This window comes from Oryctolagus cuniculus, chromosome 8, assembly GCF_964237555.1.
Source record: "Oryctolagus cuniculus chromosome 8, mOryCun1.1, whole genome shotgun sequence".
In the NCBI taxonomy this organism is placed as follows: Eukaryota; Metazoa; Chordata; class Mammalia; order Lagomorpha; family Leporidae; genus Oryctolagus; species Oryctolagus cuniculus.
Window position 1 is genome coordinate 55,145,417 of NC_091439.1, and position 25,167 is coordinate 55,170,583.

A 25,167-nucleotide genomic window follows, 5' to 3' on the forward strand; every position below is an offset into this window, starting at 1 on the left:
ATAGCTGCCAAGTCACATTTTTATAAATGTAAAGTAATACTGATGAGCACCTATACTCGGAAGTGAATCTCATTAGTATTCCAAAATACCAAAATATTCTCAAATGATCCTAATGCACTGAACATAACTCCCAAGGTAATAAACTTTAAAAATCTATGGGTTGGGTCCTGCGCTGTGGCTCACTTGGTTAATACTCTGCCTGTGGTGCCGGCATCCAATATGGTTCTAGCCCCAGTTGCTCCTCTTCCAGCCCAGCTCTCTGCTGTGGCCCGGGAAGGCAGTGGAAGATGGCCCAAGTGCTTGGGCCCCTAAACCTGCTTGGGACACCAGGAGGAAGCACCTGGCTCCTGGCTTCGGATCGGCGCAGGACGCCAGCCATAGCAGCCATTTGGGGAGTGAACCAGCAGATGGAAGATTTCTCTCTATCTGCTTCTGCTTTTCAAATAAATAATTAAATCTTAAAAAAAAATTTCTGTCCTTTAAAAAAATAAAATAGGAACATTCTGTGAAAGTTTCAATACTCTGTTTTGAATGAGAAAATTTTCTTCAGAAATGTTTTTTAGTTCTCACTATATTTCACCTTTAGATTTACAATAAAATTTCAAAATCAACTATCAGCTGTAATTAGTAAAATTGCACTCCTGATTTCTGTACTAAAACCCAAAAGAAAATACAATAATGTTCCTTTCCTTAAAAAAGGGATTTATTTATTTATCTGAATGGCAGAGTTACAGTCAGATTGAGAGTCAGGGAAGGAGAGATCTTCCATCAGTCAGTTCACTCCCCAGATGGCCACAATGGCTGGTGCTGTGCCAGGCTGAATCCATGAGCCTGGAATTCCATCCAGATTTCCAAAGTACTTGGGCCATCTTCTGCTGCTTTCCCACCCACATTAGCAGGGAGCTGGATGGGAAGTGGAGCAGCTGGGACCGGAACCAGTGCTCCTACGGGATGCCAGTGCCACAGGAAGAGTTTTAACCAGCTGTGCTCCAACACCGGCCCCCAGAAATGTTCTTAAATACAAAATAGAAACATTCTGCAAGGTATAGTAGTGTGTAAATAATCTTAAAGTACTGCTCCAGTAAACCTATTTTTAAAAAATACCTGTAATGTATTCAAACAAATCTTCTTTTCCTGTCTATAATACACTGGGTTTAAGGTTTAGTTGTTCCTCTCAACTTCGAAGAGACAGCTTGGCTTAATAAACACACTCTAAACAACTAAAAGGAATAAAATGCTTTATTTTAAAAATTCAATGTTTCAAATGAAAACTCCTGTCCATGTATTAAGCACCCACAGAGTGCCAGGTACTGTACAAAACATTGAAACATTTTTCTTGCTCTTTTAGAGCAAAACTGATTATTCTGTTGCACTCATTTTTGCATGAAGCTGACATCTTAGTTGTAATGTCACAAATGACCATATCTTCAACACTTGTTCGAAAAACAAGTTTCCAATCCACAGAAGAAGTAGATCATGCAGATTAATGCAGAACTCAACTGGTGAAGTCTGTCCATCAATACATCTAATGTCCTCTTCCTGATTAAGAGAAAATTAAAGTGTTAGGGGTATGGAAAATGATTTTTTAAATAGTCTTGAATCTCAAATTTAAAATCAACATTAGTTCCTATAATGTTTAGTAAACCACTCTATCAAATTTAACTGTCATCCATATCATACAGCTTTATTTTTCAAACTAGCAATATGGAAAAACAAGCTAGACATAGGTGAAAAAATTAAAAGGGGAAGGCAACAGAGTGATTAAAATGAAACTATACTAAAGCAAAGAACACCACTGTGTTCTGTATAGTGGATGGCAGAGAACAAACTTAAACAAAAAGATGAAACGGTAGACAATTCTAAACATTCAGCCCTTTAAAGACATTGCTTTCACTCTCACCTCGGAAACCACCGCCCCCTCTTCCTCCTCTGAAGCCCCCACCTCCACCTCCTCTTCCACCTCTAAAGCCACCTGAAAAGGGAAATATTTATTAATTGCAAACTCATATTCTAATAAGCCTACAAAAATCAATAAACTCCTACACTTATAAAGAACATTGATTCACATAGTCTTAGAAAAATTTTTAAAAGATAACAATGGAGAAACTACAGTAATTTACCAACTGGTCAATAGGCTAAAACCTCAGCTTACCACCTTTCATACAGTATTCCATTTTAACAAATTTGAAAAATTCGCTACCCTAAAGTATAATTTAGTACTATGGTTAAATGCATGATTATCTCAACTTCTGTTTAGGGAAAATAGTTTTTGGATTGAATCAAGTACAGTTTGATTAAACTAAGGGCTTTTACCCCAAAAACAAGTCACGGCAGATATGGGATGACTCAAGGTTAACTGAGCTGCGTATAGGCCATAGCTGATGCTCACCTGTGCATGAGCCTTAACACTTTTAAATTACTTATTTTCCTATTAATCTACACATATTTGGCTGCCTATTTTTCAGTTTCCATTTTTGTTTATTTTGGGCACTAACTTCACAAAGAACACTTGGATTATAGGAAGAATTTCAAAATGCTGGTATAAAAATATAAAGTTTAAGAAAATAAACTAGCTATGAAATTTTTTTATTGTTACACATGAAACTGAACATACAATGAGGGGATCTTTTCTTTAAGGGGGTATTCCCAAAAAATATTGAAGGAAGAAAATTAGAGATATTGTCTCCCACTTATTTACCCAAACAAGCACTTATAGTGAAATTGTTATTAAATTAAGAGATGCAAAGGTAGGTGCAGAGTTCACTTTCTATTAACTCAGTAGCAGAGTTGTCCAAGCCCAGCTGCTCACTCCTATCTTTTTCCACTTTGGAAAGTGTTCCCAGATCTCAGCATACCCAAGACTGCAGCCCTGCTCACCACCTAGCGCTCCATAATGACAAATGCACCAACGCTTTCGGGAAACACATGCATGAAGACTGAAACCACTGCGAAGTTATTGGTAATAACTGTTGACATCAGAAGACAATTTTAACTCTGGGTCTGCCAGCTAACAGAACAGGACAAACTTTACCCCATAAACTTCCATTTTCTCTTCCATAAAATAAGAGTATCATCTATCTTGAAAGGTTTTGTTGAATACTAAGATATATATGGGTATTAAAAGAATATGTGGGCCGGCGCTGCGGCTCACTAGACTAATCCTCCGCCCATGGCGCCGGCACCCTGGGTTCTAGTCCCAGTCGGAGCGCTGGATTCTGTCCTGGTTGCTCCTCTGCCAGTCCAGCTCTCTGCTGTGGCCCGGGAAGGCAGTGGAGGATGGCCCAAGTGCTTGGGCCCTGCACCCGCGTAGGAAGACCAGGAAGAGGCTTCTGCCTCCTGGCTTCAGATAGGCGCAGTGCCGGCATAGTAGCCATTTGGGGGGTGAATCAACGGAAGGAAGACCTTTCTCTCTGTCTCTCTTTCTCTCACTGTCTTAACTCTATCTGTCAAAAAAAAAAAAAAAAAGTGACCAGCCCTTGGCATACAATCGACATTCAATATTAGCCAACTAACTAAAATTCAGTTTAAGATAATCTTATACTTTACTAAAATGCATAAGACATGAATAACCCAAAGAGCTGAAATCCCTCATAAGTGCACTTTATTAGGCTTTTTCTATTTAAGTTATTTGTTCAAACTAAGAATCAATACTATGGGTAATTTGTGAATATTTGAAAATAATTTTACTAAAAAGAACCAGCTGACTAAAAATTAAACTATTACATGTGAATTGGCTGACTTGGAAATCTCAGTAGGCATTTTCCCAGACAAGTAACTTACCGCCTCTGCCACCGCCTCGGCCACCTCCGCCTCTTCCTCCTCCTCGAGCTCCCCTGCCACCACCTCTCGGAGGTCCTTTCTCACCTGGAGGTCGAGGCAAAAACCTCTGCAGTGGCAGTAGCTTATAAGGGTCTATATAAAACTGAAGTATGACAGAAACCATCAGTGTGATGACTCAGGTGACAATTTAATAACCATTTAAAAACCATACACTAGAATCAAAAGTGCTTAGATTCAAATCCCAACCCTATGACTTTTTACTGTGTAGCCTTGGGCAAGAACTTAATTTCTTAATACCTTAGTTTTCCTATCTGTAAGATAAAGATAATACCTTAGTTTTCCTATCTGTAAGATAAAGATAATAAACCATCAACTTCACATGGTTCTATGAAAATCAAAAAAGTAATACATATAAGGCACTTATACTTTGACATACAAGAAGCATAGCAAGTATACATAAAGAAACCAAGACTAATCTCATTTATTTTTAGAATAATGCTCCCTGCACTAACATTTTCACTCAAAAGAATTATCATAGAAAACCAAACTATTAAAAATATGGCATTAAAATACAAAATAAAGTACTGGCATGCCAGCTAATTTGAGACTGGCCATGATACACATTTGGAGAGTGAACCAGCAGATGGAAGATTTCTGTCTCTCCTTCTCTTTCTGTAATTTTGCCTTTCAAATAAATAAATCTTAAAAAAAAAAAAGTGAAAACTAAAGTCTAAACTCTTTTCCATGACATAAAGGCTTAAGTAATAATCAGTCCCCTTCCTACCTCACCATATCAGTCTGAATTTACAACCTTCCCACTGATCCTAAATGTTCTGCATCTAAGCTGTAGCTCTTTTTAAAATCCTTCAGGTCACCTGATGTCCCAGTGACTTTGCACATGCTGTCTTCTCTACTTGGAATACATTTCCTCCTCCTCTCTGACTACCCCCGTGGCTCCTGAGAACTTGTCTAATTACATCAAAATTATCCAAAAGCTTTTCTTTTTATATTGAATCCAGGGTCCTTCCTAAGAGCTCCTGGGTCAAATTTGCAGGAATGAGACCTAAAAGGACATCTAAAAGCTCCTTGCAGATACTACTGAGTTGGGAGAATCATGCCTCATCAACTCTCCAGTTTCCGCTTCAAGATCATTTCTTCAAGGGAAGTCTGTAGGCTTAACCTGTTCCTACTATAACGATTCTTACAGCAGCCCATCTTTTTCCCTCACTCCAGAAATCATAAATTGAAATACTTAAGAAATCATTTAGTATCCACATTCTCCCAAATCATGTAAGTTTATAATCTAACAGCTTGCATAGAATGCTTGGTCATACAAACTTTCCTGTAAGACTGTCAGATAAACTAAAAAAATACTGTAACAGTTAAAGATTTTGCTAATATGAGCAAGAAATATTTTCCAAAAGGCTGTATCAATTACTTTTAGAAGTCAGTAATCTCACATTTATAAGACAGAACATCTCAACTGAAGCTTCAGATAGGGTATACTGAGGGAGTTAGGGTCCCCAAGGACTGTCCTAAGGCTCAGTGTTACCTTAGAGTAAACCAAGGATTCTACGTATCAGAAGCTTGCCTTACCTTCTGTAGCTTCTTAAAGGAAGATGCCTTCATATTTTCTGACAATTTAACTGAAAAATACTAGTAATTTTATTAAGGAACAAATAGTAAATTACGATAAAAGGAGATTTCAAACCTTCTGAATTCATGTTTTATTTAAAAACAAGGCTAGAATATATGGACACATATAAGAGAGCTACAAAAAAGGTTTTCAACAGAAAATGAAATTTATAACAACTCAAACTTCCAATTCTATGATACTATTCCAGTAGACCATCATATCCAAAACAATCAATTCAATCTTACAGCACTTACCCAAATGGACATCATTTCTAGAACTTTCCAAAATATAAGTGAACTTTCTCAGATCTATGAATCCAATATATTTAGATGAATACATTCTCTCTTGATCATCTTTCATTTTCAATCTGTTGCAATAGTGTCTAATTTAATAAAACAAGAAGTCTAATTTATATTTAATTGCCTCAGAAAAAAAATAACTTCTCAAGGAGGTTACCAGGTCTTCCAACAGAAAAGGATACAAAATCTCTAAGTTGTCCAAATATTTCATCCACTTTTCCAATCTGTTCTTTGTTCTCTAAATAAACAGGAGCATTGAAATAAGGCACCTTATTTTCATCTGTGGTACATTTACACACTATGTCATCTTCACAAGGATGCAGGAACTCTCCCAATACTGAAATAAGATGAGAAATTATTTAAAATATGCAATTATTTCAAAGGATATTAACCAACCACTTCTGGAAGCTTGGTTACCTGGGATCTCACCATACCTGCTCTACTATGAAGCACAAGGGCAGTTATTTAAGTATATGGAGGATACGCATTTAACCTACAGTTAAGATGCCAGTCACGATACTATGTCCCATATCAGATTCCAGGCACCAGCTCCTCAACTCCAGCTTTCTACTAATACACACTCTGGGTGCAGCTGTAATGGCTCAAGTAACTGGGTTCCTACCACCCACGTGAGAGACCTGGGCTGTGTTTCTGGTTTCTTTTTTGCCAAGCCAATCCCAACATTGCAGGCATCTCAGAAGTGAACCGGTGAATGGCAGCTCTCTTTCTCTCCACTCAAATAAGTACTATGTTTAAAAAAAAAAAAAAAAAGTAGACTTCCTGGGTTGGAATACCAACTCCACAATACACCAGCCAAGTGAGCTGGGGGAAAATATTCACCTTCTTTTGCTTCAGTGTCCTCATCTTTAATATATGGCTAATAACATAAATAGATATCTATGGTTAGTTTATAATAAGTAAGAGGAATAACAAATGTCAAGGGCTCAAGACACTTCCTGGCATATTGAGAACACTCAACCTAAAACAATTATTTTATTGCAATACTGACTAAACACCATGCATCATTCTCTTGGTTCTTCCTTTTCCCCAGCTCCTAAGTGTGAATCAGCCTTTGTTCTTTCTTGACTTTTTCTTCTGTCTTCTTAGAACCTATCCATTCCTACCATGTCTTTACCAATGATTCCAAATCTTTTTTTTTTATTTTTATTTATTTTTTATTTTTTTATTTTTGACAGGCAGAGTGGACAGTGAGAGAGAGACAGAGAGAAAGGTCTTCCTTTGCCGTTGGTTCACCCTCCAATGGCCGCCGCTGCAGCTGGCACACCGCGCTGATCCGATGGCAGGAGCCAGGATCCAGGTGCTTTTCCTGGTCTCCCATGGGGTGCAGGGCCCAAGCACTTGGGCCATCCTCCACTGCACTCCCTGGCCACAGCAGAGAGCTGGCCTGGAAGAGGGGCAACCGGGACAGAATCCGGCGCCCCAACCGGGACTAGAACCCGGTGTGCCGGCGCCGCAAGGTGGAGGATTAGCCTATTGAGCCACGGCGCCGGCTTCCAAATCTTTTTTTTTAAAGGATTTATGTATTTATTTGAAAGAGTTGCAGAGGAGAGAGGGAGGGAGGGAGAGAGGGAAAGAAGGAGGGAAGGAGAATGAATCTTCCATCTGCTGGTTTACTCCCCAAATGTCTTCAATGGGCCAAAGCCAGGAGTCTAGAACTCCATCCAGGTCTCTCACATGGGTAGCAGGGGACCAAGCAGTTGTACCACCTTCTACTGAATTCCCAGGAGCATTAGCAGGGCACCAGATAGGAAGTGGAACAGCCAGGATAAGAACTGGTGCCCATATGGGATGCTAGCATTGCAGGCAATAGTGTTTTCAGTACCCCACAACGCCAGCCTTCTCCAAATCTTTTTAAAGTTAGTTTGGAATCTCAAAGCAACTACCTTTATTTCTAAATGACTGTCACCATGTCAACATGCCTGCAAAACAAACTGTCCTGCCCTTCCATTGAAGCTCAAAACCTGCAACCCTTTCCAACATTAGCCAAGTTCCACTGATCTTGTTTCCCTTGAAACTTCTTTCCTATCTCCCTTTCCTTTTTCCCTGTCACCTGCAGAAGCCTGTTTTGAGACCACTTACTCTAGCCATTTCTTCCCTTCAATCCACCCCGCATATGGATCTAATCCATTCTTAAGGGGTTCGTCCATCTCCCGATCAAAGTTGTAGGTTTCGACTGCCAAACCTCTTCCTTACTTTATGTGTCTTCCACCCGACTTCACTGACAATGATTCCAAACTTACTCTAAATAGTTCTTTTTCCTGACTTCCCCTCCTGTAGTTTCCCTCTCAAGCAATTTTTTTCCTTACTTTTGAGTAGAAAAGTAATTGAAAAGTAAGTGGAAGGCAGTTGAAAACATGAGCTTTAGAGTAAACAGACTTAAAAAAAAAAAAAACCTTTTGGGGGCCGGCGCCGTGGCTCACTTGGTTAATCCTCTGCCTGCAGCGCCGGCATCCCATGTGGGTACTGGGTTCTTGTCCCAGTTGCTCCTCTTCCAGTCCAGCTCTCTGCTGTGGCCCAGGAGGGCAGTGGAGGATGGCCCCAGTACTTGGGCCCCTGCACCCGCATGGGAGACCAGGAAGAAGCACCTGGCTTCTGGCTTCGGATCAGAGCAGCTCCAGCCATAGCAGCCATTTGTGGGGTGAACCAACGGAAGGAAGACCTTTCTCTCTGTCTCTCTCTCTCACTGTCTATAACTCTACTTGTCAAATAAAAAAAAATAAAAAAAAATAAAAAAAAAAACCTTTTACTCATTTTTATTTTTTTTGAGAGGCAGAGCGATGGGAGAGAAGGGTGGGGAGGGAAAAAGAGAGGGAAAAATTGATTTGCATCAACTGGTTCATTCTCCAAATGCCTACAAACCGACAGTCAGAAACTCCATCCCAATCACCCACACGGACGGCAGGGACCCAAGTACCCAAGCCACTCAGGTTGTGCATCAGTCAGAAGTTGGATCAGAAGGAGAAGTGAGGTTCAAACCCAGGAACTCCAATATGGGACGGCGGCTTCAGAAACTGGGCCACAACGTCAGCCTCCTTGTTTTGCGCTTATCACTAACCTTATGATCCTAGCAGAGAGACTTGGCTTTGAATCACAGTTTACTCATCTGTTACAATGGGGGGAAACAGGGATAAGCACTCAATACTGTTTATATAACCCCTTTCCGTCCAAGCTCAAACGACACCTTGTTAACACAATTTAAATGCAACTCATTTTTCTGATCTCTCTACATGCTACACTCTTTAAGTCAGTTACAGAATTCTCCACACAGACTTGCCTCCGGGACCAAGCTGCAACCTCCCTACGTGAGCTGCGGGCCCCACTTGTCAGCATCTCACTCCCAAATCCGCCAGTGCCACGAACCCACAACCCAGCCCCACACGCGCGATGAGGTTAGTCTTCGAAGCCGACATACTGACTACGCGTTCTGGAGGTCCTTGGTCTTGGCCTTTGTTAAAGCCCCCGCGGCCACCCCCTCGTCCAAATCCTCCTCGGCCGCCGCCTCGGAAATTGCCGCCGCCGCCTCGGAAATGGCTGTTGTTGCTGCTGCCCCCGCGGTTGAAACCGCCACCGCCTCCGCCTCGGTTAAAGCCTCCACGACCTCCTCCTCGAAAAGACATGATCTCTCCTACCTGGTATAAAAGAAAAACGAAAAACAAGGTTCGTGCCTTCTGATCGGTGTGGTCCCCGAGGATACCTCTAACCAATCTGAGACAGTGAAGGGGACAAAACCCATAGCAGCTCTGCCTCCTCGCCCATGACCAGACTGCTAGTGACAACCCGATGGGTGAGGACTATCTCCCCACCGCCCTGAGAGCGCCGACCGACAACACGTTATCCTTGTCGCCCCTGGGTTACCACCTCCCCTACCCAGCAGCAAGGGCTTCAAGCCGCATTGCATTCCCTTCCTTCCTCTCTCCATCCCTCACGCAGCTAAGCTCCAGGTCCAACATTCTCAGATCCTTCAGCTCCTAGGGCCACTCACCGTCTCCACGTGCACCCCTGCTTCCCGAGGTGCGCGCACACCCACCCGCTGGGTACTTCCGCCTCACTCCCAACTCTCGGCCACCGTACCGGCTAGGGCTTTATAAGGGCAGGGAAGGGGCAGAAACTCGAATAACGGGTTTCTCCGCTCACTGACAGATCCTGAGGCACCAGCACTTTCCCAAAACAGCCTTCAGTGCCGAAAAAGTAATAGTAATATCCAATTTCCAGCCTCTCCTTTACGACAGTGAGGTAAATTTGCCGAAAGAACCGCGGCGGAAGTGACGTATAATAGCGGCGCCCTTTGCCCCAGGACATTCCGGAAGTGCAGCAGGGGGCGTGTCTCCCGGAGAAGGTTGGTGTTAGGGCTCCGCCTGTTCTTTCTGCTGGGGTTTACGGGTGTTAGTGTTTGTGGCGCCATGGCTCCAGTAGTCGCGGTCCGCGGGCGGGGCGCTGTTGCTTCTCAGCTCGAAATGGTCCTCAACCTCACCCACCAGTTCATTGCAAACTCCAGAAAGTGTCGCCGCAACCCTTAAATAGCTCTGAGCCGCTCTTTGCCGGTGGTGGATCTAGCTGCATCGGAGCCTATCACGACCAGCGAAAAAGTTGAGCGGCTCCGTTGTAGGCTAAACTGGGCCTGTTCTTTTGTCACATAATTTTTTTAATGAAAGGGAGAAATAGAATATGTGTTTGTGTATTTTCAAAGCCGCTGTTATTGGAAACGAAACTAAGCTCTTTTAATCTTTTTCACCAGGTCACGCATTCAACAAGTACACTTTGAGCCCCGACAGGCTGTGTACTAGTCTACACGGGAAGTTCCTCTTCTCTTTTCTCCTGAAGCCCTTGGCATCTGCCATCAGCTGCCCCTACATCCTGCAGAACCCTTAAAGGTGGTGACTTCCCATTTTCGGTCAGGTTTCCCCTGCAATCCTCTAGAATTTTACCTTGATACTTTGAAACAGTTGTCTTTGAAAGAGAGTGGAGATGGGTACCTATTTCAGAAGGTTATTAATGAGATTAAAAAGCATTGAAAACTTTACTATAAAAATACTGGGAATTAATACTAAAATAGGGGGCCAGCGTTGTGGCATAGGGGGAATAAGCTGCAGCCTACAGTGCCAGCCTGTCATGGGCACTGGGGTGGGTGGGGGATTTGAGTCCTGGCTGCTCCACTCCTAAACCAGCTCCCTGCTAATGAGCCTGGGAAAGCAGCGGAAGATGGTCAAGTCCTTAGGTCCCTGGACCTACGTGGGAGACCTGGAAGAAACTCCTGGCTCCTGGCTTTCGGATCAGCCTAACTCTGGCCTTTATGGCCATTTGGGCAGTGAGCCAGCTGATGGAAGACCTCTCTATGTCTCTCTCTCTTTCTCTTTGTAAAAAAAAAAAAAAAAAAAAAAGGAAAATAAATATAAGCCTATGAAGGGAGCACGTAACAATCAATATGGAATCTGATAGATGTATTTGAACAGTATTTGATGTGTGCTTTAAATTCTGTGCATCAGACAGTGCTGGAATTAGTTATAACTGCCATGCTCTATTTTGCTTTGTGGCATTTAACATTGTATTCAGTATGTCTTTCTCATTATATATTTAGTGTTCCACTGTTACCTCCAACTCAGTGTGACAAAACCATTGATCTCCTAGAGGACTTTCAAAATCCCCTGGTACTTAACCTCTTTACCTTGCAGGTAAGGAAATGACATTCAGACAAGAGCAGTAACTTCCCCAGCTAGTTAGAAGGGCAAGCTAGAACCTTGAATTCTCACAACCCTCAGTCCTTCTTTATCCCTGCTTTTACCCTTTCCTTTTTCCAAATTATTCTTTCCAGTACACTATATGTCCTAGTGGTAGCATCATATTCTTGGTTCCTAATCCTTACATATTTGAGCACTCTTCTCCGACCCTGTCATCTGTAACCATCCCACCCTAGTCTTTGCTGCTGCCTCTTATGCAAAGTAGTCAGCTTCTGTTCATTCTTTCTAAGGTAGCTTTGTGCTGTCAACTTACTACAGGTCTTCAGTTGTCACCGCCACATGTTACCTTTTGTTAGTCTTATCCTAAATTACCCAGTAAAACCACAAGAAATCATCACAACATGCTGTCCCATTCTGAGTATCCTTGTTGCCTTAAACTAAATGCTTCCAGGCTTCACTTCCTCCTCCCATCTCTACTGCATATGATGCAATATTGAACTTACTAAAGCAGCTTCTTCATACCACACCCATCCTTGGGACTGAAAATAATCCTTCATTTCCTTTAGCAACAAGTCAAATAAACTCCATCAATTAAGCTTTCTGTATAATTAATTTTATTATCAAGCTAGCGCCATTCCCTTGCTTCTCTTTCTGCATTTTTTTTTTAAGATTATTTATTTGGCTGGCGCCGCGGCTCACTAGGCTAATCCTCCGCCTTGCGGCGCCAGCACACCCGGTTCTAGTCCCGGTCGGGGCACCGGATTCTGTCCCAGTTGCCCTCTTCCAGGCCCGCTCTCTGCTGTGGCCTGGGAGTGCAGTGGAGGATGGCCCAAGTGCTTGGGCCCTGCACCCCATGGGAGACCAGAAGCACCTGGCTCCTGCCATCGGATTGGCGCAGTGTGCCAGTCGCAGCGCGCCGGCCGCGGCGGCCATTGGAGGGTGAACCAACGGCAAAGGAAGACCTTTCTCTCTGTCTCTCTCTCTCACTGTCCACTCTGCCTGTCCAAAAAAAAAAAAAAAAAAAAAAAAAAAAAAAAAAAAAAAAGATTATTTATTTGAAAGTCAGAGTTACACAGATAGAGGAAAAGACAAAGAGAGAGAAAGAGATCTTCCATCCACTGGTTCATCCCCCAAATGACCACAACAACCAGGACTGGGCCAGGCTGAAGCCAGGGGTTTCTTCCAGATCTCCCATGTGGGTGCAGGGGCCCAAGCACTTGGGCCATCTTCTGCCTCTTTCCGAGGCACATTAGCAGGGTGCTGGATCAGAAGTAGAGTATCTGGGTCTCGCACCTGCGCCCAAATGGGATGCTGATGTTGCAGGCAGTGGCTTTACCTGCTATGCCACAATACTGGCCCCTTTTTGTACTTTTGTCACACACTCTTGCTTGAAGAAGTCCCATTTCCCATCTACTAGACCAGGGTGGGAATCTTTTCTCTGCCAAGTGCCATTTGGGTATTTATCATATCATTTGCAGGCCATACAAAATAATCAAGTTAAAAATTAGCCCACTGTAGACTTACTGAATTTCAAGGCCCACCTGTGGCTGCCTTGGCAGTGCCAGACCAAATGATTTCATGGGCCATATATGACCTGTGGATCGAGTGTACTCCACTCCTGCCTAGATCGTATTTGTAATTTGGAGGAATAGTTGAATATAATTTTTTAAAAGATTTATTTATTTTAATTGAAAGGCAGAGTTACCGGGAGAGGAGAGACACAAAGAGAGATCTTCATCTGCTGGTTGACTCTTCAGATGGCTACAACAGCCAGAGCTGGACCAGGCTGGCCAAAGCTGTGAGTCAAGACCTCCATCTGAGTCTCTCATATGGATGGCAGGGGCCCAAGCAATTGGGCCACCTTCCGTTGCTTTTTCAGATACATTAACAGGGAGTTGCATCAGAACTGGAGCAGCTAGGACTCGAACCAGTACTCATGGGATGCCAACACTGCAGACAGCAGCTTAACCTGCTGAACCACAATGCCAATCCAATTGAAACAATTTTCATGGCTCAGGAATCTAGAATGGTAAACAAGTTGTAGACATGGTAATAAAATAATAAATATCAATAGTTTTTAAAACTAGTAAAATATATGTAACATAAATTCTCTCTTAAAATAGAGCTGTTATCTGCTGATACATTCCCCAAATGCTCATAACTGCTGGGGCTGTGCCAGGCTATAGCTGGGAGCTGGAAACTCAGTGCAGGTCTGTCAGGGACCTAAGTACTTGAGCCATCACCTGTTGCTTGCTGAGGTGCACATTAGGAATCTGGATCAGGATTGTAGCCAGGACTTGGACTTGGACATTTCAATATGAGATGCAGTCATCCTAAGCAGTGACATAACCTAACTACTGCCAACAAAGGCCTGCCTACCCCTCAGTATCAGATGTTGGGAGAAGTGGAAGAACTTTTTGAGTTTTTAACTGTAAACAAAAGATGAAATTTACTCACCTGCCCTGCTTTAAGTTCTGAACTTCCGGAAGGAAGAATATTCTGCGATTCATAGTAAAGTATTTAAGCATCTTACAGTACTTTCAACTTCTCTGTGGGAGCAAGCTTTTTCTTTTTCTTGTTGATTGAGCAGTAAGAGGAAAAAATAGAGGGGCCAGTGCTTTGGCATACTAGGTTAAGTCTCTGCCTATGACGCCAACATCCCATATGGGTGCTTGTTTGAGTTCCAGCTGCTCCACTTCTGGTCCAGCTGCCTGCTGATGGCCTAGGAAGGCAGTGGAAAATGGTCCAAGGGCACCTTCACCCACGTGGGAGAACCAGAAGAAGCTCCTGGCTCCTGGCTTCGGATCAGCGCAGCTCCCGCCATTGTAGCCATTTTGGGAGCAAACCAGCAGATGGAAGATCTGTTTCTGTCTCAAATAAATATTAAAAAAAAAAAATAGAGCAAGAACAACGACTATTTCCTTTTGGCTGAAAATGAAATCTGTATGTGCCACTTTTAACTCAGAATATTTTTTAAAAAACTCTAGGAGACTGACATTGTAGTGTAGCCAGTTGAGCCACTGTCTGCAATGCCAGCATCCCATATCAATCCCTGCTGCTCTACTTCAGAACCACCTCTTTGCTAATCTCCTGGGAATGTAGTAAAGGAAGGCACAAGTGCTTGGGCCCCTGTACCCTCGTGAGAGACCCAGAAGAAGCCCCTGGCTCCTAGCTTCCGCCTGGTACAGCTGTGGCTGTCGCGGCCATCTGGTGAGTGCACCAGCAGGTGGAAGCCCTTTCTCTTTCTCTGTCTCCCCCTCTCTCTGTGATTCTGCCTTTCAAATAAATAAAATAAATATTTGAAAAAAGAAACTAGGAAGTTTTTTAAACAGTACAAAAAGGAACAAAAACCATGTAAATCTGCCATGTGTGTAAATTTTATGGATTTTTGGGGGGTCTGTATTTGATGAGGTTAGCCTTTTTTGTGTAATCATCCAGAATTTCTTTTGTTGCAGCCCCAAAAATGTCTTGATGTCTGTACTTCTCCAGGAAGAGCACAAAGTGCTGTGAGTACATAGGAATCTCCTCTTTTTATGAGAGGTAAAACCTTTCAGGGAGCCAGTCATTGGTGGGATGCCATCGATTCATATACCAACACAGTTTCTCCATGGATACCTTTTGTTTCCAACATGAAGATAGCATTAAATATATCTTGACCATTGCTTAATTTGGGTAGTACTTATAGCAGAAAAATAATCTTGAATTTTACAATAATTTATAAATCTTAAAAAATGTTACTGTTGCTCATTTCTGATAATTCACAGATCTGGATTAGAAGTTGTTGGGGTTTTTGGCACTATTCATCATATGTGACATATAGCTAATCGCATCAATTTAACAAACTTTGAAAAGGAAGCATTTTTTCGGTTTTCATGTTACATCAAGTCTTAGCATTTTACTGTCTGTAGTTTTACATGCTGGGGCTAGCATGGCACAGCAGATTAAGCCACTGCCTGCACCCATATGGGCATGGTTCAAATCTCAGCTGCTCTGCTTCTGATCTAGCTTCCTGCAAATGCATGTGGGAAGGCAACAGTAGATGGCCTAAGTACTTGGACCCATGCCATCCATGTAGGAGATGTGGATGGCCTAGCTCCCAGCCGTGTGGCCATTTGGAGATTAAACCAAGGATTTCTGCTGCTCTTGCCCCTGCTCGGTCGCTCGCTCTGTAACTTTGCCTTTCAAATTTTTTTTTAAAGCAACCAATTTTCTCTCTTTCTCTCTCTCTCTTTTAAAGATTTATTTGAAAATCAGAGTTACAGAGAAGGAAAGGCAGAGGCACAGAGAGAAAGAAAGAAATCTTCCATCAGCTGGTTCACTCCCTAAATGCCCACAACAGTCTGGGCTGGGCCAGACTGAAGCCAGGAGCCAGGAGCTGATTCTGGGTTTCCCACATGGGTGCAGAGGTCCAAGGACTTAGACCATCTTCCACTGCTTTCCCAGAAACATTAGCAGGGAGTTGGATCAGAAGTGGTGCAGCTGGACTTGAACCAGCACCGATATATGGGATGCCTACACAGTGCTGTTACGTCACAGTACTGACCTCTCAAATCTTTAAGCAATTTTTTTTACAAGGCCAATGTTAGACGTAGCTAGTAAAGCTGCCACCTGCAACACTGGCATCCCACATAGGCTGTGGTTTGAGTCTTAGCTGCTCCACTTCCTGATCCAGCTGCCTGCTAATAGCCTAGGGAAAAACAGCAAGAGGTGGCCTGAGTGCTTTGACCCTATTCATCTATATGGGAAACCTGGGGGAAGCTCCTGGCTCCTGGCTTTGGCCTGGCCCAACGCCAGCTGTTGGGGCCATCGTGGGAGTAAACCAGCAGTTGGAAGATCAGTATGTGTAACTTGGACTTTAAAAGAAATAAGGCCTTTTTTTAAAGATTTATTTATTTATTTGGAAGTTCAAGTTAACAGAGGAGAGGTAAAGAGAGAGAGGTCTTCCATCTACTGGTTCACTCCCCAGTTGGCCACAGTGATTAGAGCTGTGCAGATCCAAAGCCAGGAGCCGGGAGCTTCCTCCAGGTCTCCCACATGGGTGCAGGGGCCCAAGATTGGGCCATCCTCTACTGCTTTCCCAAGCCATAGCAGAGAGCTGGATAGGAAGTGGAGCAACCGGGACTAGAACTGGCAGAGTGGACAGTTAGAGAGAGACAGAGAGAAAGGTCTTCCTTTGCTGTTGGTTCACCCTCCAATGGCCGCCGCGGCCAGCGCGCTGTGGCCGGCGCACCGTGCTGATCCGAAGGCAGGAGCCAAGTGCTTCTCCTGGTCTCCCATGGGGTGCAGGGCCCAAGGACTTAGGCCATCCTCCACTGCCTTCCCAGACCACAGCAGAGGGCTGGCCTGGAAGAGGGGCAACCAGGACAGAATCCGGCGCCCCGACAGGGACTAGAACCCGGTGTGCCGGCGCCGCTAGGCGGAGGATTAGCCTATTGAGCCACGGTGCCGGCCTTCTGTCACTTTCAAGAGTAATTTTTGTGGTAGAATCTTTTTGCTGAAGATATGTCTTTGGATGTCAATTTGGTAGGGTATTTTGCCTTTAGTTCCAATTGGATACTATAGTGTAGTTTCCCTATATTCTTTTCTACTGTAATCAATAGCAACAGCAGTTGAGACATGAGGCCCTCTTTTTAATTCTGGAAGGGATGTATGGGTCACAGTGGAAGTCTGCAAAGTGGAGTTGGGAATGCGGGGGCACTAATCTTCAGTGACTAGGGTCATGTGAATGCTGACCTACAGTCCTAGAGGCTCACTCAAATCCCTGGAGGCAGATGTGTGGCTAAGGTTGCAGTAATGCTAGTACTGAGTCTGATGGAGTGATGCCTGTGGAGCGAGCCTCAGTCTTCTATGCAGTGTCTTGATCCCAACCTACCTAGGCTCACTTTCCTGCCATATTCCACAGTGGCTGGTGCTTTTCTCTACCGTCTGCTGGAGGTTAGAAGAGGAGGTTAGATGCAGTCCCTTGGTTACCTGGCTAAAGAGGTTCCAAAGACTCAGTCAGGACTGGGGAAGGCCATAGGGCCCTATCCAGCAGGCCTGTTTCTGGGTTTCAAGTCTGAGGTCTGGACTTAATTAAATCTCCTTCCCCCAAATGGGAGATGAAACATAGCTGTTGGGAAGAATTGCCAGTATTAGCTTTCTAATTCCAATCTTGCCTCTTCAGTGCACCTTTTCTTATTATACTAAAACTAGACACCGTCTTCCCTTACTAGGCTTCCTTAGCTCTTATAAAGGTGGCTTAGTGTGTGAATAGCTGTTCAGATTGGTGTCTTGGTAGAGAGACGATCATTGGAATACCTTACTCAACTACCATCTTGCTCTGTCTCTTATCTTTTTCTATTCTGCTTTCTATAATCTCATGTTGTTTGTTCACTATGGTCCCTAAGCATAAAAAAATCCACTGCTAGTGTTGCCAGTACAAGCCTTTATCGAGTGATTGACCTAGAAACAAAATTAAAAAGTCACTAAGGAATACAAAGGTGGAAAATCAGTGACAATTACTGGTTGCCAGTCATGCATGTCCCATTCCACTTTAGTTATGATCTTAAAGAACAAGAACAAAATGACAGGAAATATTAACAAATCTACCTTACTGAAGGCAATGAGACACAAAAATTCAGCAGAGGACCATATCACATATGGAGAAACATCTAATGACCTGTACAGAAAACCAGACTTAGAAGTATATTCATTGGGGCCGGCACCATGGCTCACTTGGTTAATCCTCTGCCTGCGGTGCCGGCATCCCATATGGGCACCAAGTTCTGTTCCCGGTTGCTGCTCTTCCAGTCCAGCTCTCTGCTGTGGCCTGGGAGGGCAATGGAGGATGGCCCAAGTGCTTGGGCCCCTGCACCTGCATGGGAGACCAGGAGGAGGCACCTGGCTCTGGGCTTCGGATCAGCGTAGTTCCGGCCGTCGCAGCCATTGGGGGGAGGGGGTGAATCAACAGAAGGAAGACCTTTCTCTCTGTCTCTCTCTCTCTCTCACAATCTAACTCTATCTGTCAAATAAAAAAAAAAAAAAAGAAAGAAAAAAAAGTACATTCCTCTTGACACTGTAAGAATCATGGCTAAAACAAAAAGCTTGCAGTGTTTCAAGAAAAGCTGGCCATGACTGTGGTGGAATGAGAAGGTGAAAAGGTCATGCAAAGATGGCCACTGAGGTGAGAAGGTCATGCCAAGATGGCCACTGACAACAGAAACTGCCTGGCAACGGGCCGTGATTAGATGGCTTCGGAAACCACATGACAACAGAGTCTGACTGACAGCAGGCTGTGATTGGATGGTTTCAGAAGAGAGGTGGTGCCTGCTGGCCTGAGCTGGGCACGGGGTCCCCCATATCACTTGACCCCCAGGCCATGTGGCAGCTGCAGAGACTCCCACTCCTGGGCTACACAGCGTGGGTGAATGTGAGTGCTTCTTGGTGTCCAGCATTGCAGTGTTCTTCCTTGGATCCTGTGGAGCCCCAGCGCTGGACTTGGAACAAGGAGGTGAATGCCATGATGAGCAACAACTGCAGAAAGGCTGGGCCGCTGGTGTCTGAGGAGTGGTAGTGGATTCACCGGGACCTGACTCAGGTTCATCCATCCTTGCCTGGCTCCAAGCACATCGCGGCAGCTGCTGGAGAGGAGGCATCCAGCCTGTGTACTGCATCATCAGCTGCTCCACGGGCCTGGGCTGAGCTGGACCCAGTGCCCCCATAGCCACATCCGTTATTGTTTTATACCCCACTAGCCCTAGTCAGCCACTTGAATGGCCCACAGCCTGTGTGCGGTCATGCCATCCCTGATTACCACTGTTCCTCATTCCTACCCCTATCTGAGCAAGCAATCCTGTGGTCTCTCGTTTTGAGCGCTGGTTAGTCAATGACGGGTAAGATCCCCTGGGGGACAACCTAAGACAGGCACAGCTGCATATGGAGACCACACGGAAACGGGGTCAACAATGGTATGGCCAAGAATCATGCCTCCCGTTGCTCAAAAATAAACGAAAAGGGGAAATGTGGTGGAATGAGAAGGTGAAAAGGTCATGCCAAGATGGCCGCTGGCAACAGGCTGTGATTGGATGGCTTCTGAAACCACATGACAACAGAGCCTGACTGACAGCAGGCCGTGATTGGATGGTTTCAGAACTGCCTGGCAACAAGAGCCTAACTGGCAACAGGCTGTGATTGGATGGCTTTGGAAACTGCCTGGCAACAGGCTGTGATTGGTTAGGGCATAGACTGCCCCTTGACCGGATTGGATGCCTTGGCTATATAAGCAGCTATAGGAACTGAAATAAACGAGTCTGTGGGCTGCTTGCCTCAGGCCTGCTTTCACCCGACTCCTGGGGTCTGTGTGGTGACCCCGTGCCTCTTGCCCCCACCACGCTCCTCCTCTCAGAACAAATCCTCTCAGGAACAAATCAACTTCAACACATGACAATGAAGTTGGATTTACTAATAACCTCTGCATGGTTTCAGCAATTCAAGAATCATTACTCATTACATGATGTCACAGTGAGTAGTGAGTTTGTGTACAGAGGTGTGTGGTAGGCGTTATCTTTCTAAGTTTAGGTAATTTACACTCCAGAATGTTCACACAGCAACAGAATATCCTGAAAAAACATTTCTCAGACTGTATCTCCAATGTTAGGCAGTGCAAGACAATATTTGTGTTTTCCAGAGTGTTATGTTGGATAGTTGTTTGGGTGTCCCCCAGAGGTCCATGTCTTAAGGGCTTTATCCCCAGAGTCTTATGTTAATGGATTAAGAATGGAAGTTAATCCAGTTATGGTGTCTGAAGGTGGGGCCTTGGGAAGTAATTAGAATGTATTAATAAGTTGCTGAGGATAGACCCCATGATTGAATCACGTTAGCTTTATAAGGGGGGGTCCACATGGAAGATTAGAAGTCTCCCTGTCTCTCTCTTTGCTTCCTGGATTGAGATGTGACCCTCTCTCTGCATATATCTGCCATCCAACAGCCTCTTCACACTAATGAGGTCACTCCATCTTGGACTGTGAACTTCCAAACCATGAGCTGAAATTTTCTTCCTTCATATGTTTCTTAAAGTAATAAAAGCTGACTAAATATACTCATGAAATTCTGATAGTTTTAAGTTGCTTAAAATTTTTCATCCAGATCTTCAGATTCATTTGCTAAGTTTCACGTGGTTTTGTTTGTTTAAATTTTTATTTACTTGCGAGACAAAGAGAGAGGGAGAACAAGCACACCTCCATCCACTGTTTTATTCCCCAAATCCCCACAATGACCCGGGATGCTCTGGGCCAGAGCTCAGAGTTGGGAACTCAATCTAGGTCTCCCACCTGGATAACAGAAACTCAATTAAATGAGCCTCACTGCTGCCTCCCAGGGTCTGCATTGGGTGAAGTGAGTAGCCAGAGTCAGTATTGAATCCAGTTACTCTGAGGTGGAACACAGGCATTCCAACCAATGTCTTAACAGTAGGCTAAATGCCCACCCCTGCACATGTTTTATCACTTAAACTTCTGGATGATAAACCATCCATGCAATTCTGGCTAATTTTAATAAAATGAAATGAAATTTGTAAGGTAATGTTCAAGAATTGATGGGGTGCTGAGAAACTAGGCTTAAGAACTAAGGATACTCAAGAGGGTCAAAGGAGTTAGAGGGAGTGTCTCAGAAACAGTCTGACCAGGATGATGATGATGATGATGATGATGATGGCGATTATGATGTTGATGAAAATGGACTGTCGGCAGCAGCAATAAATAATTCCTGACTGTTTCTTCTGTTCTATTACTTAACTCAGTTTTCAGAGAGAAAGAGAGAGAGGCTTTAATCAGATCCTAGACTACAAAAGGGAATGAAAAGAGGCTAAATATAGATTTTTCATCTTCTGTTTTAAAAGTATGTATCTGGAATAACTCTCCAATAAGAAAAACCCACAACAGCGAAAGATGATTCTCTGGAGAAAATTGTAAACCTGTCATGAAGGGTAATGGATTTGAATAGCTCCCTGTAATTGCTCACACTGTATGGTTTTATTTTTTGTTTGTCAAAATAACTCTTTGTTTTATCAACTATAAGACTTTATACTTTAAGATGTTTTTAATATTTCTTATATCTTTATTATTTCCTTTCTATCCCTTTTAATTTTATTGGGGTTTTTACATAATATCCTCACTTGCATGATTAGTTTATTTTTTCCCAGTGTTTTTGTTGTTAACTTTAAAATGTAATTTGGATATATGTATTGAACTGCTTTTCAGTACTTTAAAACAACTGAGAGGAGCTTCTTGGAAAAGAAAAGGTTTATTTCAGCTTACAATTTGGAGGTTACAGTTCAAGATGAGGCATTCTCATAGTCTAATGTCTGGTGGGAGCTCATCTTGATGTGTGCAGAGAAATGATCACTTGGTAACCAGGAAACAGAGAGAAAAGCAGCTAAGCAGACTTGAACTCAAATAACCCTCATGCAAGAACCACCTTCCCATGGCAGTCACCCAGTGACCTAACAACCCCCCCCCGCCCCGCCCAGACCATTATTAGTTCAAGTCTCTACCCTTAATCCATTAACCATTAACATTAAGACAACAGAGTTTATTTTTTTTATTTTTTTTTTATTTTTTATTTTTTTTTTTTACAGGCAGAGTGGACAGTGAGAGAGAGAGACAGAGAGAGAAAGGTCTTCTTTTGCCGTTGGTTCACCCTCCAATGGCCGCCGCTGCAGCCGGCGCACCGCGCTGATCCTGGCAGGAGCCAGGAGCCAGGTGCTTTTCCTGGTCTCCCATGGGGTGCAGGGCCCAAGCACCTGGGCCATCCTCCACTGCACTCCCTGGCCATAGCAGAGAGCTGGCCTGGAAGAGGGGCAACCGGGACAGAATCCGGCGCCCCAACCGGGACTAGAACCCGGTGTGCCGGCGCCGCAAGGTGGAGGATTAGCCTATTGAGCCACGGCGCCGGCTCAAGACAACAGAGTTTAAACATCTGCTTGAGTCTGGGGGAGACGAGTCCTATTCAACCCATAACAATACATAAAAGTCTTTTCTTTCTTTCTTTCTTTTTTTTTTTTTTGTTCTTTCTAAACTTGGAAATTCCACTTCTTACCTAAAGTTTAGTATTGTTTCAGTGGAATATATTTTATAGATAAGAACCTTGATTCTAGGTTTAGCAGTGTTATAAATTGTATTTTGAGATTCATTGATTGTTTAGAGCTTGCTCTTGTCTCTACTGTTGAGGAACAGTGATTTTTTTTTTCCTCATACTGTTTGTTGAACTCTTAGTGTAGGATTAATCTTATATGAGTATAAAGTAAACTGAAAATAGATCTTTGTAAAAATTAAGAGTGAGAATAGGAGAGAGAGGAGGAAGAAAGGTGGGAGTGTGGGCAGAGGGAGGGTAGGATTGGAAGAATCACTAGGTTCCTAAATCTGTATATTTGAAATGCATGATTTGCATACCTTAAACAAAATTAAGAAAAAATAAAAATGTAAATTTCTTAAAAAAAAAAGAAAGAATTTGGTTGGGAAAACCGAAATCACTCTAGATATTTTAAGCAGAAAAGAGAAACAGAAACAGTTTTTATTCACGTGGGGTAGGCAGCACTACATTTGAACTTTCTCCCCAAGCCTTCTCTCACACCTTCTGTTTTAATAAAATCTACAGAGGTTGGAATCCTCTAAGCTTTCTGTAAAACATCCCATTATTTTACATTGATGGTATTGCCTTGATCAGAACAGATGAGGCATTTAGTATGCTGAATGCCTTGTGTTTTTGTTTGTTTGTTTTTTAAGATTTATTTATTGGCCGGCCTGGCTCACTATGCTAATCCTCTGCCTGCGGCGCCAGCACCCCGGGTTCTAGTCCCGGTTGGGGCGCCAGATTCTGTCCCGGTTGCTCCTCTTTCAGTCCAGCTCTCTGCTGTGGCCCGGTAAGGCAGTGGAGGGTGGCCCAAGTGCTTGGGCCCCTGCACCCGCATGGGAGACCAGGAGGAAACACCTGGCTCCTGGCTTCGGATCAGCGCAGTGCACCTGCCGTAGCAGCCATTTGGGGGGTGAACCAACGGAGGGAAGACCTTTCTCTCTGTCTCTCTCTCTTACTGTCTAACTCTGCCTGTCAAAAAAGATTTATTTATTTGTTTGAAAGGCAGAGTTAACAGAGAGGCAGAGGTGAGAGAGAGAGAGAGAGAGAGAGATATCTTCCATTTGGTCATTCCCCATATGGCCACAATGGCCGGAGCTGGGCTGATCTGAAGCCAGGAACCAGGAGTTTCTTCTAGGTCTCCCATGTGGGTGCAGGGACCCAAGGAGTTGGACCATCTTCCACTGCTTTCCCAGGTGTATTAGCAGGGAGCTGGATCAGCAGTGGAGCAGCCAGGACTTGAACTGGTGCCCAAATGGGATGCCAGCACTGCAGGCAGCTGTTTTCCTGCTATGCCACAGCACCGGCCCTGAATGTGTTATTAAGACACGTGTGCCAGAGGATGAGCAACATCGTCTGGCTTGTCAATAAAATTTCCAGGAAGTGAGGGCTCAGGAACCTGCCAAACTATCCTCTTCAAAGGAAAAAATGAGTTAGTGCATCTTGTACTTCCTTTTATAAAGAAGGAAACAGAAAACCTGGTGAGACTCTGGACTCTGGGAGTAAATATTCCACACTGAAGCATGTAGATCCAGCTGCCAGAGCAAGAAAAACTTCTGCAGTGACCCAGCAGACTTTATGGTATTGAAGTGTCAATGGCAGGGAAAATGTGTGTTGTTTGAGGGAGATCTAGTGGTAGAACGACAGTAGAAGACCTTGGGGTTGTAGAGCAAGGCTATGCCATCTAAAGCAGAGAACTATACTGCTTTTGAGAAATAACTTGTATATAACTGGTGCCTGATGAATGTTGAATAAAGGAGCATAGGAAACTGTCCCCATGTGGCCAGAACTGCCCATTATTAGCTGAGTCCAACAGACTTATGAAACATAAAATCCAATATGAAATACATGAAATTTGTTCCCTTTTTATAAATAATTAAAATAATTAAAAAGGAACATAAGATCCAACAGGCCTGGCAAAATTGAGATGGAAATCTTGCATCCCCAACCACACACAAGTAGGACCAGAAGTCACAAACAAAGAATAAAAATAAGTAAGTAGCCCTAGACAACCCAACATTCCAGTTATACCCATGCCACTCCCTCAGATCATACCATGGCTCTTTGGAGAATCTGATATGACAAGCTAAAGGAAAAGAAAGTTTGCATTTGGTTTACAGATGGATTGGCTGTATGTCACATGTTAATCCATGCCAGAGAACATCCACCAGAGAAAAAGCACTAAGTAACCAACAAAATCGCTCTGCCATTTTGGTATCAGCTGGTCTTCCATTATCAGAGCACAAGAATGAAGTATGAGTGTGCTTTTCCTGCCTAAAGGTCCTCAGCACCATGATCCAAAAGATCAGAGTGCCTAATCTTCCAGATTCCACATAAGCATCCTTCCAGGCGGCAATCCCCACTTTACAGCAAAGGAGATGTCGAAAGGGCCTGTGACCATGTGATCCACTGGTCACAACATACCCCACCATCCAGAAGCTAGTGGCCTGATAGAGAATTAGAATAACCTGATGAATACGGGGCTAAAATGCTAAAGGCAATATTCTGTGAGGATGGGGTTCTGTCGTCTAAGAAGCAACATATGCATTGAACTGAAAACCTCCATATAGCATCACATTCACAATAGGAAGTATACATGAGTTTAAGAACCATGGGACAGAGTTAGGAATGACCACACTTGACATCATTT

General features: G+C 43.7%; 2 protein-coding genes across 10 annotated transcripts in view; one reads left to right on the forward strand and one right to left on the reverse strand.

Moving 5' to 3' along the window:
* Positions 1-1,221: 1,221 nt before the first annotated feature.
* GAR1 (GAR1 ribonucleoprotein) lies at positions 1,222-10,008 on the reverse strand. 3 transcript variants are annotated; one of them, XM_051819521.2, is made up of 7 exons: positions 9,719-10,008; positions 9,149-9,365; positions 5,898-6,052; positions 5,377-5,436; positions 3,781-3,864; positions 1,901-1,972; positions 1,222-1,539 (listed from the first exon to the last, which is right to left on the reverse strand). In XM_051819521.2, exons 2-7 carry the CDS (start codon positions 9,351-9,353, stop codon positions 1,360-1,362), a joined length of 756 nt encoding a protein of 251 aa, XP_051675481.2. In that variant the 5' UTR covers positions 9,354-9,365; positions 9,719-10,008; the 3' UTR covers positions 1,222-1,359. The 3 variants fall into 3 exon arrangements, with proteins under 3 accessions (XP_051675481.2, XP_002717233.1, XP_051675482.2); XM_002717187.5 differs by having other exon boundaries at positions 3,781-3,922; XM_051819522.2 differs by lacking the exon at positions 9,719-10,008 and adding an exon at positions 9,604-9,624.
* Positions 10,009-25,167, forward strand: part of CFI (complement factor I) — a 61,441-nt gene continuing 46,282 nt past the window's right edge. For 3 of the 7 annotated variants that reach the window (XM_070047753.1, XM_051819516.2, XM_070047757.1), the window contains exons 1-3: positions 10,009-10,072; positions 10,472-10,607; positions 14,867-14,917. The gene's annotated coding sequence lies outside the window, so the exon portion shown is untranslated. Of the gene's footprint in view, positions 10,073-10,096; positions 10,323-10,471; positions 10,608-11,311; positions 11,406-14,866; positions 14,918-25,167 lie in introns of those variants that run through there. The other 4 variants (XM_070047754.1, XM_070047758.1, XM_070047755.1 and 1 more) reach the window with 3 other exon arrangements.

Bases quoted from the DNA above. Each gene is read 5' to 3' on its own strand.
- GAR1 (XM_051819521.2), bottom strand. From the start codon at position 9,353: ATGTCTTTTCGAGGAGGAGGTCGTGGAGGCTTTAACCGAGGCGGAGGC. The intron at 3,865-5,376 runs GTAAGGCAAGCT...CTCGACCTCCAG, and splicing joins CCTTTAAGAAGCTACAGAAG to GTGAGAAAGGACCTCCGAGA. The intron at 1,540-1,900 runs GTGAGAGTGAAA...TCTCTTAATCAG, and splicing joins AGGGGGCGGTGGTTTCCGAG to GAAGAGGACATTAGATGTAT.